Here is a 12,013-nt window from a genome sequence, read left to right as displayed (position 1 = left end):
GGTGGAGGAGTACAGATACCTGGGTATCTACATCAACAACAGGCTGAACTGGAAGATCAACAGCACTGCTGTTTACAAGAAGGGGATGAGCAGACTCTATTTCCAGAGGAAGCTGAGATCCTTCAACGTGTGCAGCAGGATGTTGGAGATCTTCTACCAGTCTGTTGTGGCCCTGTTCTCCTCCGCCCTCTGCTGGGGCAGCAGCATCGGAGCCAGCCACACAAACAAACTGATCAGGAAGGCTGGCTCCGTGATCGGCTGCAGACAGGACACATTTGAAGCTGTGGTGGAGAGGAGGTCTCTGAACAAACTGCTGTCTATCATTAATAACCCTGACCACCCTCTCTACCCCACACTGGTCCAACAGAGGAGCAACTTCTCTAAGAGGCTCTGACAGCTTAGATGTCGCACGGACCGCTACAGAAAATCATTCCTACCACAGGCAATAAAACTCTTTAACACGTCATTACTGGGTGCTAGATAAGACCCTGATACTCCACAATGCTGCACTAAGGGCAAACTGCACAAGTGGTTTTATTTACATTTTAACATACTATTTAAGCAGTTGCACATTTTGTTTTCCCATCCTGTATATATTCAAATATTTTTTCTTATATTTTTATTCCTATTATTATTATTTCATGTACATTATGTATATTGTATCCTAGTATATATGTTTGCTGCTGTAACACCATAATTTCCCATTTTTTTGGGATCAATAAATATCTATCTATCTATCTATCTATCTATCTATCTATCTATCTATCTATCTATCTATCTATCTATCTATCTATCTATCTATCTATCTATCTAACTATAAAAGATATTTTAACTTAACCAATGGAGCAGGGAGAACTACATTACCCAAAATGCCCGGTGCGCTGTAGAAAAACGTCTGCAGGTCAGCCACAGGGAACTGGGAAGCGAAGTTAGCAGTAGAATGAAGGCAAAACAGCTGTTTTATTTTACAAAACGAAGTTCAAAAAAGTGCTCTTTATTTTATTAGTGTTTATTTTGCAAAAGGTTGAAAGCATAACCTCGTTCAAAATGAGCTTGTCGGTTTTCTCGTATGAGAGTTTGGTTCATGCTGTATCAGGAGCAGTGGTGAGTTAGCTTTAACGTACGTTACTTTCACTATGTATTAATGTAAGTGATTGTGTAATGGCAATGGCTGTAACTATATCTATAAAGTACGCTTTAAATCTTCCACAAAAAACTCCATTGAGTGTAACGTGTCCTGGTGTTTTAGATCTACATCTAGAATTGTTTCGACTAACATTTCCATTCGGCAGCAATACATTTAACAAATTGAATAGTGTTATATGATTCAGAAAAGACAATACATTCGATGTTAGTGCGTGTTTTTTGTTATACATACTTTAAATTATTAGATTTCTCAATGGAGTTTGGTGTAAGATTTCTTCCATATTGAACAAAAATGCAGTGCATGGCATACTGTAGGTCTCTTCCCTGAAAACTGATTGTAGCCTGTTTTAGGGAAGTGTGACTGCCATGACAGTATTCTTCCCTCTTGATACTGCCAGACTGAGGCTACAAGGTAAGAACCTGCCAGTTAATATAGTCATTAATGTAATGTAGTTACTCAAAACTAGTTGTCTTTTGTTTGTGTTCAGTGGATGAAAATAGGAAGGCCCGATCAACTCCTGCCATTCTGGCAGAAATTGTCAAAGAGGAAGGACTGTGAGTAAAAATGTTATTAGACCAGATTTGATGTAGTTGCTCACCAGTAAATTCTTGATTCTAGCTCAGTTCAGATATGTAAAAATATATGAACACACAGCACAAGCATTTCTCACATTTCCAGCTGACTTGTGAAAAGGTAAAAAAAAAAAAAAAGCAAGAGTAGGACATGTTCCTGTGCTTGCTCTGCAGACAAGCTCCATACAGAGGCTGGTTCCCGGTCATTTGCAGCCTGTGCTGCTCCAACTTTGTCTACTTCTACTGCTTCCACGGCCTCAAGGCTAGCTGGCTGAAGGGAAAGCAGTCGTCTCCAAGCACTGACTTAGTCATAGGCATTGCTGCAGGTAAGGTGGTCATGTTTGTCATAAAAGCCTTGTTTTAGTGACTCAGGACAGGAAAGTCCCTCCAATTCCAGATTTGAGTCCACATCCATTTTTTAATGACATTATTTTCCTCTGCCTTCTTGTGTCAAGGTGTTGTTAATGTACTGCTGACCACTCCTTTGTGGGTCGTCAACACCAGGCTGAAGCTTCAGGGTTCCAAGTTTCGCAATGCAGACATTCGGCCCACCAACTACTCTGGCATTCTGGGTAAATGGTTAATGACTGATAATGCTTAAATGTTGTTATTGGATACTCTCATTCACTATTTAGCTATACATACGGTATGTAACATTTAGTGCCATACCTGGATGCTTTTTGGGTAAGACCTCTCTTTCTTTCTCTATTTATTTTTATTGTTTTTATTAATGGTTGATTGTTTTTTTGCAGATGCATTTGCACAGATCATCCGTGGAGAGGGTGTTGGTGCACTGTGGAACGGGACCTTAACGTCCCTGCTGCTGGTGCTGAACCCCGCCATCCAGTTCATGATTTACGAAGCCCTGAAGAGGCAGCTGAGGAGAGGAGTTCCCAGGGAGGTGAGTGGGGAGCAGAGAGAGAGAGAGAGAGAGAGAGAGAGAGAGAGAGAGAGAGAGAGAGAGAGAGAGAGAGAGAGAGAGAGAGAGAGAGAGAGAGAGAGAGAGAGAGAGAGAGAGAGAGAGAGAGAGAGAGATGAGGAACAATTAGGAGAAAGATCAGTGCTGAAATCAGAGCTGTATTTTGGAAAGATGAGATATATGAGGAACAAAGTTGGACAATCTGAGAAGGAAAATGAAAATGTTTCATCGCATCATTTTTACAAGAGATTTTACGTTTTTGTTGTTTTTATAATACATTATTTCCATTGCCACTTCTTTTTTTTTTTCACTGAAGATGTGCCTAGTGGCTGCAGCACTTGCACTTTAAAATGTAACAAGTTTTCTTCGTTCCCCCCCAAGCTGTCATCTGTTGAAGTCTTCATCATCGGCGCTGTTGCCAAAGCGGTTGCCACCACTGTCACCTACCCACTGCAGACTATACAGTCGATTCTCAGGGTAGGTTTTGTGTGTACAGTATCTCTAAAGCCTGGGGGTTTTGTTTACACATGCAAAATGGGATGCCTGGTTGATGTAAATGTATAATTAAAACCCTCCTCTTTCATTTTTCTACATATAAATCCATCAGAATAGTTGATAAAGCAATAATCACACATACAAATTCTACACATTGGAGCGTTAAGAGTGCATATGTTTGCTTTTGTTTTTAAATCACTACAGTTTGGTCAGTTCAACGAGTCAACGACCGAGTCAAAACTACTGTCCAGTCTAAGGACTATCAAGTGTCTATTGGTCAACAGAGTGAGGTGGGTATTGACGCACGTAAATTACATTACATTTCATTTGCCAAGCAACTTATAGTTGTTTTTTTTAAAATATATATATATATATATATCTCAATCAGAGTATGCATCCCTAGGGGTTAAGTGTCTTGCTCAGGGACACAATGGTTGATGTATTGCAATGGGAATTGAATCTAGAACCCCCACACCTAAGGCATGTGGCATATTACATGTTAAGGTTGCAGTTTTGATTTTGTCCACTCTCAAGGCTCAATTTAAGTTCCTTTTATTTAGATGCAGTGCATAGTGCAAAGATGAAGCATACATTTGACTTGGAGCACTTGTGACAGTTAAATTACCAGGAATTCATTATAAAATGCTATCTATAAGATTGCATCTAATAGATGACGTTAGCTAACGTCAACGATAGGTAGCCGCTAGCTAGAAGGGTTTTTGATGACTTTGCCTGTAACGCTACAAAACTGTGTCTGAAACGCAGCATTAGTATTGTATACTTATGTTGTTACCACAAAAAACATGGCAAATTTGTAAGCAATGCCTGAACACATGGTCTCCGAATCACTTGCAAATAACTGGACAGTCATTTGCTTGCTGAAGTCTTAAAGGGTACCTACCTTTTTTCAACCCATTCAAACCTATTTGCCTATGTTTTTGTGTCTAAGTGACTGATGGGAACAACAATCTTTGAAATTGGTCCAGTATTCAGGAAGTTCGCTGCAATCTGCAGCAGCTAAACAAGCTACAATGTAAGTTTAATAGGGCAATTGTCGAGCTTCACAAACATACTCGTTTGGCCACTGACAGGCTCACATTATTTTCTAATTGTCTGACAACATTATGGAAAGGATTTCTAATGAGGTCTCCCTTTCTGTTAAAGCGTAACTCTCGCCAAAAACCTCTCTTTTTTTGTAAACTGTGTACACAATGTTCTCAATGCTTAAGTTCATGTGTAGAGACCCTGGTGATACTTTAAGCAATGTTTAATGTTGCGTCAAGCCTTCTTAGTGTTTTAAGAATAGCGATTTTTACGCTATCATAGTAGTGCCCCAGCTCTCCCATTCAAAATGCCATTTGACTGAAAAAAAAAAATGCCTAAAATCTTAAAAGTGCCGTATGCGTCCTAATTATGTGTTTAAACGTAAGTTTGACTCTGGTACATTCACAAAAACACCATCGGTTGCATCTTGGTGAGAGTTATGCTTTAAAGAGGTCCTTTTTTTTTTACCATAAAAGCATCCTCAAAATTGCCTTAGCTACATCCACCAGAATCCATGTAAATAAAAAGTAATTTTGCCGCTGCCGACTGCAGCGATCTTGCTTAATACTGGACCAATGTCAAAAATTGTTGTTCCCATCAGTCACTTCGACACAAAACAAAGGAAAATAGGGTCCAGGTTGAAGAACAAAAAAACGGTAGTTAAACTTTAACAATTGTCTTTTGAACTATTCAATTCATAATTATCTCCATAATAATGCAGCTCTTTTTCTGGCTTTTGTGTATGCAGAATGATATATGCAAAACACCTTCTGCATGAATAAATGTTAGTAAGACTTCTACTCTCACTTGTTCATAATTAAAAGGTTTCTTTCTGTTTTAATCCTGGTTTCCTTCTATAGGAAGTATGGCATGTTGGGTCTTTTTAAAGGCCTGGAGGCCAAGCTGCTGCAGACTGTGCTGACTGCTGCACTCATGTTCCTTCTCTATGAGAAGATTGCCAGCTGCACCTTCAGAATCATGGGGCTCAGCAGCAACCACTACAAGAAACGATAGCTAGCGTCACAACCATGGATGTTTGTCCACATAGAAAGCACTGACTGACTGTAGTGATCACTGCTTACAGACCCCATGATGGGGACTTTATCTTCTGGGAAAATACTGTTGCTTTCTTAAAAACAGTGAATCTTCAATGGTGACCGTATCCTACAAATACCCTACCAATAAAACATTACACACTTTAAGCAGACCTCTCCCTCTAATTCTACTGATTTTGTTTGTCTTTAACCGTCATGTTGTCCTTGGGTCAAATTTGAGCCAATTTCAGTAAAATCTTTTGGGCCGTCAAAATAAGGGCTGAAAATGTCAAGATTAAAAATATCAAAAAACTTTGGAAAAAAAACACCAAAAACATAAAGAAAGCCCCCACAACAATGAAAAAGTGACAAAAAAAGTTGGAAAAAGCGATAATAATGTTGAAAAAATGTGTTTTTTTTCATGGTTGACGGGAAGAAAACACAAGGGTTAAAACCTTTTGAGCTGCAGCTGAGAAGTCCATCTGCATGTGAGATGACTCTCCATCTCTGGTCCCTGGGCTCCTTCCTCGACAGTTGGTCGAGGTTAGAACAGACAGTCTGCCTGGGTTCTGCCTCAGAACGGCTGTGAGAGACAGGACTAAGTTGCTGCATCACCTCCTTAAGTTTCATCTTCCATGTACCAGCACCGGGAATGGCTCCTATAGCCAACATGACATCACTGGGCTCTGAGCAGAAATAAGGGAGTCATTCCTGGTAGTAAAGTGAGTGTCATTAGAAAAGATTAAACCAAATCAAAGCTGCAGCTCCTGAAGAGCCTTTGACCAGTTTAACATAGTCTGGAGAGACAGAGAGAATTTAGATTTAATTTAAATAGAGATTTCATTTTTATTCCTTTTGTCTTTATTATCTGTTCATCAACACGTCTAAAAAGTAATTTGTCCCTCTGCTTGTCCTAGGATTTCCATTATCTGACAGAAAACCTTAACATAAACTGGGGGCAGGGAGTTGGAAAAATGAGGGAATACTAATGAAAAATGCCATTGAGTTGCATTACAGGAATTGTAGGAGCCAGCATTTTCGAGGCTGACGATAATTTTGTGATTCTTCATTTTTATTTATGTTCTCTGTTGACCTGTTGAGTTTTTTCCTTCAGGGAGAGAATTAAAAATGCAAACACAGATTATCGAGGGACTTATGGTTTGGAATCATTTGACTGAAGATAAAATGAAAACATGAATACCCAGAACACAAGGACACCGGCAGATTTATATAGAGTTAACCCAGCAAATTTCTTACAGTATGCTACTTTAATTAGAGAAACAATGAGAAAACAAGGAGGAAACTAACAAAATTGAATGCACAACTTCAATAAAAAACTAACCAGCACTTTTCTAAACACTTACAAATCAATGGAAATTGATTCAAGAGATTTAAGATCTTAATATCTTTACATTTATGGCATGTATTGATGCCAGAAAGAACAAAAAAAGGTCCCGTGGCAGCATTTGTGAAACCACAAACGTAATAGTTTTCACTAAAAATACTTGACTACATTTTATTGATAATACCTGCTAATTGTTACTGAGGCCATGTTTTAAATGCAGTAGTCAAATGAATGAAAAAAATAAAAACCTGGTATGATATGAAATTAGGTGACAAAAATTATTTAATCTGTTTGTTAAAATGACAATGAAGGCCACTTTGAAACCGTAAAATAAGAAAACTATCATGAGCAAGCAAGATTCATCGGAAAGAAAATGTTCACATAAAAAAAAAGGTTAAACCAAGTGAAATAAAGCAAAAATAAAATTATTTTTCAGTTTTGCAAATGTATGAGCCTTTCAGCACACTTGGGTCTCTGTCTTGCTCTCATGTGTTGATGATGCAAAAATACACAAACAGGAATGAATTTCATTAAAAGCCGAGATTAAAACACCAAGTCTTAATTTCAATTATGCTTTTCAAAGTCCAAGACAGTAACAATGTTAAAGTGGTTAGTTAATATTAATATAACTATATATATTTTAATTAAATACTATAGTGCATCACATGTTCTGTAAACATTTGAAAAACACATTAAAATCCAGAACTATACCACTGTATATTTATTTTCTAGGACAAAGGCACATGTTAATATTTCCCAATACCAGACAGCATCAGGTCTGGGTCAGGGTCAGACTAGTCTATGGTTCTAGCATACACCGTGGGACACACGTGGACCAGTAGTGATTGCCTACGCAAATGACCAAACGTGCGATAGCTCTAAGCAGCACGATACCGGAAGGTGGATCGTTCATCCTCATACTATACAGATCGGAGGTCCAGCATCTGACGTGACGCGGCAGTAGCTCAGACTTCACAATTACATAAACGCCCAGACGGCTGAAGCTCACCCTAATAACAAATAGTACTAAAGTTAAACTGTGCCTTTTCACCACCATGACTTCAACAACCACTAAAGAAACAGAAAAGCACTGCGTGCTATGCTGCCAAGAAGTTAATATCTTCGCCTTGGGAAAATGCGACCACCCAGTTTGTTACCGCTGCTCCACCAAAATGAGGGTGCTGTGCGACCAGAAGTACTGCGCCGTCTGCCGGGAGGAGCTCGACAAGGTACGCATTTCTCCTCTACTGTGCCTCGGGGATAGCGCCTGGTGGTGCTACCTAGGCCGCATCATTCTGGTAGTTTTATTGTAGCAACAATAATTAGAATTTGTATGATACCATCTTAGGTGGATTCATAATGAACTAAAAGCATTGCTGGTAAATAATAAATAACGACCAGCGGTGTCTACCAACTGTTAGGACTAATTTGCTTTTTTTTCGCTATCATTAGCTTAGCTGAGGTTAGCTAACATTAGCAAGTCCAATGTAGGTTGGCTGGTTAGAGTTAGCTAGTTAAACGTTGACAGTGTGCTAGTCCAGGGGTCCCCAAAGTGGGGTCATTTGGGGGGGTTCCAGGGGGTCCCCAGTAAAAAAAGAAATAAATTATTTTCACTATAGCGTTAATCATATCCATAAGTAACACAATGACATAATGTACGACAACTTTTGGTCTTGGGTTTCTTACACTATCTGTAATACAACATCTAAACCCAACTCTTATCAAATAAGGGTCCATTGTCTAACTTTTGTCAGTTTAGGGGTCCTTGGCGTGAAAATGTTTGGAAAATCACTGTGCTAGTGTACCCGGAAGTATCCTGTTTAGCCCACTTAATGTGACAATGAAGTTGTAATTCAGTGAACTGTCAATGCAGTTAGCCAGTAGAACATGTTCACATCTCAAACAAACCAGCTTGTGTATGGTAAATAGTTTAGCTGGCGGTGCCTTTAGTTGCTGGTTGTCTAGTGTCTGTCTGCTGGTCACACGTTCCTCTCAGAAACGGGTAACTAGCTCAAATGTCAGGCAATCTGTCAACTCTGGCAGTGTCAAAAGGGCCTTCTTTTTGTGTGTGTGTGTGTGTGTGTGTGTGTGTGTGTGTGTGTGTGTGTGTGTGTGTGTGTGTGTGTGTGCGTATATATATATATATGTATGTATGTATGTATGTATGTATGTATGCATGTATGTATGTATGTACACACAAACACCTGCTGTACTGGCTGAGATTCATAAGGTGACTGTATTCCCATAATACCATAGGATGCACTGCATATGATATTTATAATAGGAGCAGCATTTTCAGTCTTCTCAAACTCTTAAAAGTAATATCGTAAAACCTGCCTCGTAGTAGGGCGGGGTTTAAATAGTTGATTCTCCAATTAAATTCTTCTAAATATGTTGCTCCTTGCTTCTATGATTTACAGCATATGTTTTCTGAGAATCCTTTTTTTAACCAGGCAAAATATGTACATGTATTGTAACTGAATCAGATCAGGAATTTATTGGGGGTACCCAGCGAGAATACACTTTTTTTCAACGGCCCTACTATACCTCCACTTTCCCACAAAGTGTGTGTGCGGCATGAGATGAAGTTTTTTTTTTTTATGTTCCAACTGTCATGATTTTCTCAGGTGGTGTTTGTGAAAAAACTGGAGGCCTTCTCGTCTCTGCCCTACCAGCAGTTCCCCTGTGAGAAGAAGCATGATATCTATTTTTGTGATGAGAAGATCTTTGCCCAGTATAGGTACTGCTCTGCTCTTTTCTCTATTATTTATGATTGTGTTATCCATAGACTGTGGGTTCATTTTAAGTTGACAGTGCCAGCAACTACAATCAGTGGTGACTCAACCACCAGTCAAATGCTGGTAACATTTGCCTGCGTCTCTGGTACTCTGATATAGAATTGAAACCAAAAACCATGGTCGCTGAATAGAAACTGTCAGTGTAAAATAATTAACACAAGATTGTAAATGTATGGTCAAAAATTAACAGTGTGTTACATTCATTCTTTATTGTTAGCCTTGATTTCTTTAATGGCTGAGTTTGATTTTTCAGAATGTTTTCACTGACAATTTAACTTTTTCCAAAGTAGTTTCTTTGTTGCAAGGAGCTCATTTTGTTTGGTTTTAATCATGACTGTAGTGTGTGATTGTGTGTCTGCACTTTAAGTCAACACTGAATTTAGATTGTTTTTATCAGGCATCTGCTGTTGCCAGAGTGCCTTCGCTGTTCAGAGCCGAAGGTCTTCTCCAAGTTTGAGGAGCTTGAGCAGCACATGAGGAAGCAGCATGAGCTCTTCTGTTGCAAGCTCTGCACAAAGCATCTCAAGGTATACTCATATCCAACCAGCTGATACAGGTGGGGGCTTGTCAGTCTTTGGTCGGAGTCATAATACCTCAGAAATACAGCCCTGGGTTAGCTCAGTTGGTAGAGCAGGCGCCCATATGTAGAGGTTTACCTGTGGCCCTTTGCTGCATGTCATTCCCCCTCTTGCTCTTTCCCCTTTCATGTCTTCATCTGTCCTTTGAAATTAAAGGCCTGATTAGCCCCCCAAAAAAGATAAACTGCCCTAGCTCAAGCAGTCCTTACAGTGTTAACATATTGATCAGAATGGATGCACTATATAGGTTGATCTATTGTTTGTATGACGAATAATATAATTCATTTCTGCCAAAATTTAAAAAGCACACTAAGTACAACTTAAAGTGTTTGGCATCAGATTAACAACACCACGACAGGAAAAGTTGGTTTTCATATGGACATTTCAGAATTATGAGTAAATATAATTCATCTAATTGTTCCCAGCATCAGTTGTTTTGTAACTATCTATAATTCTATTTTCAGTGTGATCTGCACTGTATTTATAGATGGAAAGATATAGTTTTGTCCCATTTTATGAAAAGAAACAGCCCAAAACTATTTTGGATGACATGTTATGTCTAGATTTGTTCTTTAAACTTTTCCTCTCCCACCAGATTTTCTCCCACGAGCGTAAATGGTACAACCGTAAGGAACTGGCACGTCACAGATTACATGGAGACCCAGACGACACCAGCCACAGAGGACATCCACTCTGCAAGTTCTGCGATGACCGTTACCTTGATAACGATGAGCTGCTTAAACACTTACGCAGGGATCATACTTCTGCCATTTCTGTGATGCAGATGGTTCCCCGAATACTACAGGTGTGTAATAGCTTAGGTTTACACACACACACACACACACACACACACACACACACACACACACACACAGAACCCCCATTTGGTCACTATAGGGGTTGCTCTATAGGTCAAGGCAGTTGTTTAAATTTAATTTTTTAACCCCTGCTATCAACAGTGATTACCCGTACCTGAGCGAGCACTTCAGAGAGAGTCACTATCTGTGTGAGGAGGGCCGCTGTGCCACAGAACAGTTCACCCATGCATTCCGCTCTGAGATTGACTACAAGGCCCACAAGGCTGCAGCACACAGCAAGAACCGAGCAGAGGCTCGACAGAACCGCCACATCGATCTGCAGTTTAACTACGCCCCGAGACAACAGAGGAGAAATGAAGGTTGTGAACTGTTATTGCTCGGTGTTTGTGTCCGTGAGAGACTTATGTTGATAGAACTGTAGTTTGAACGCAGCGACTGTGAATAAAGTGTGTGTGTGTGTGTGTGTGTGTGTGTGTGTGTGTGGTGTGTGTTGTGGGTGTGGGGTGTGTGTGTGTGTGTGGGTGGGTGTGTGTGTGTGTGGGTGGTGTGTGGGTGGGTGTGTGTGGTGGGTGGGTGGGTGTGTGTGTGTGTGTAGGTATGGTGACAGGTGAGGACTATGAGGAGATGCGTCACGCTAGAGGAGGAAGAGGAAGGCCTCATGGGGGACAGAAGAGCTGGAGATACTGCCGGTAACTCTAGATTATCATTGCTGTGTGATTGGATGGAGATTTCCGACTGTATCGCAAGTAAGCATCAGACCTGCCACTTCACATGTTGTGGGGTAGATTCCTTTTTATCTGTGCACCAACAGCAAAGAGAACATTTGCATAATCGATAAATATGTGAATGCTATCATGAGCCTGACAAATGGACTGCCGGGAATCCAGTGCCATTATTGAAGAGTGAACATGGAAAATATTTGATAAATGGCTGCACGACGGTGTCACAACTGAGTGCCACAACCTTGTTCTGTATTTTCAATTGCCAAGTGCAAATTCAACAGTATGATTGAACAATATGAAAACAGAAGTCTAGTAGCTGTTGCAGTCAAATTCTAATCCGTTCTCAGTCATTTTGTCATGTATTGGTTTGCTTTTGAGTTTTGAATTTGAATGTGTTTCTGTGCAGAGATGAAGAGGACAGGGAGGTGGCAGCTGCTATGAGGGCTTCCATGGCAAAGCATAGACAGGAGGAGAGAGGACCGATGCTGGAGAGAGGACCGATGCTGGAGAGAGGACCGATGCTGGAGAGAGGAGCAATCCA

General features: G+C 40.1%; 2 protein-coding genes across 2 annotated transcripts in view; both read left to right on the top strand.

Moving 5' to 3' along the window:
• The first annotated feature begins 858 nt into the window (after nucleotides 1–858).
• slc25a17 (solute carrier family 25 member 17) lies at nucleotides 859–5,380 on the top strand. Its single transcript, XM_032536502.1, has 9 exons — nucleotides 859–1,104; nucleotides 1,498–1,558; nucleotides 1,635–1,701; nucleotides 1,894–2,045; nucleotides 2,175–2,291; nucleotides 2,472–2,620; nucleotides 3,020–3,115; nucleotides 3,338–3,423; nucleotides 5,038–5,380. Exons 1-9 carry the CDS (start codon nucleotides 1,048–1,050, stop codon nucleotides 5,189–5,191), a joined length of 939 nt encoding a protein of 312 aa, XP_032392393.1. The 5' UTR covers nucleotides 859–1,047; the 3' UTR covers nucleotides 5,192–5,380.
• Nucleotides 5,381–7,399: 2,019 nt separating this feature from the next.
• The window catches only part of znf598 (zinc finger protein 598), a 7,885-nt gene continuing 3,271 nt past the window's right edge, over nucleotides 7,400–12,013 (top strand). The window contains 9 exon segments of the mRNA XM_032536519.1: nucleotides 7,400–7,785; nucleotides 9,184–9,296; nucleotides 9,752–9,881; nucleotides 10,528–10,690; nucleotides 10,693–10,722; nucleotides 10,725–10,737; nucleotides 10,892–11,109; nucleotides 11,346–11,439; nucleotides 11,879–11,956. Coding sequence (XP_032392410.1) covers nucleotides 7,612–7,785; nucleotides 9,184–9,296; nucleotides 9,752–9,881; nucleotides 10,528–10,690; nucleotides 10,693–10,722; nucleotides 10,725–10,737; nucleotides 10,892–11,109; nucleotides 11,346–11,439; nucleotides 11,879–11,956 — 1,013 coding nt within the window. The 5' untranslated portion in view covers nucleotides 7,400–7,611.

This window comes from Etheostoma spectabile, chromosome 15 (genome assembly GCF_008692095.1).
Source record: "Etheostoma spectabile isolate EspeVRDwgs_2016 chromosome 15, UIUC_Espe_1.0, whole genome shotgun sequence".
Lineage (NCBI taxonomy): Eukaryota > Metazoa > Chordata > Actinopteri > Perciformes > Percidae > Etheostoma > Etheostoma spectabile.
This window is presented reverse-complemented; position numbering and strand designations above follow the sequence as displayed.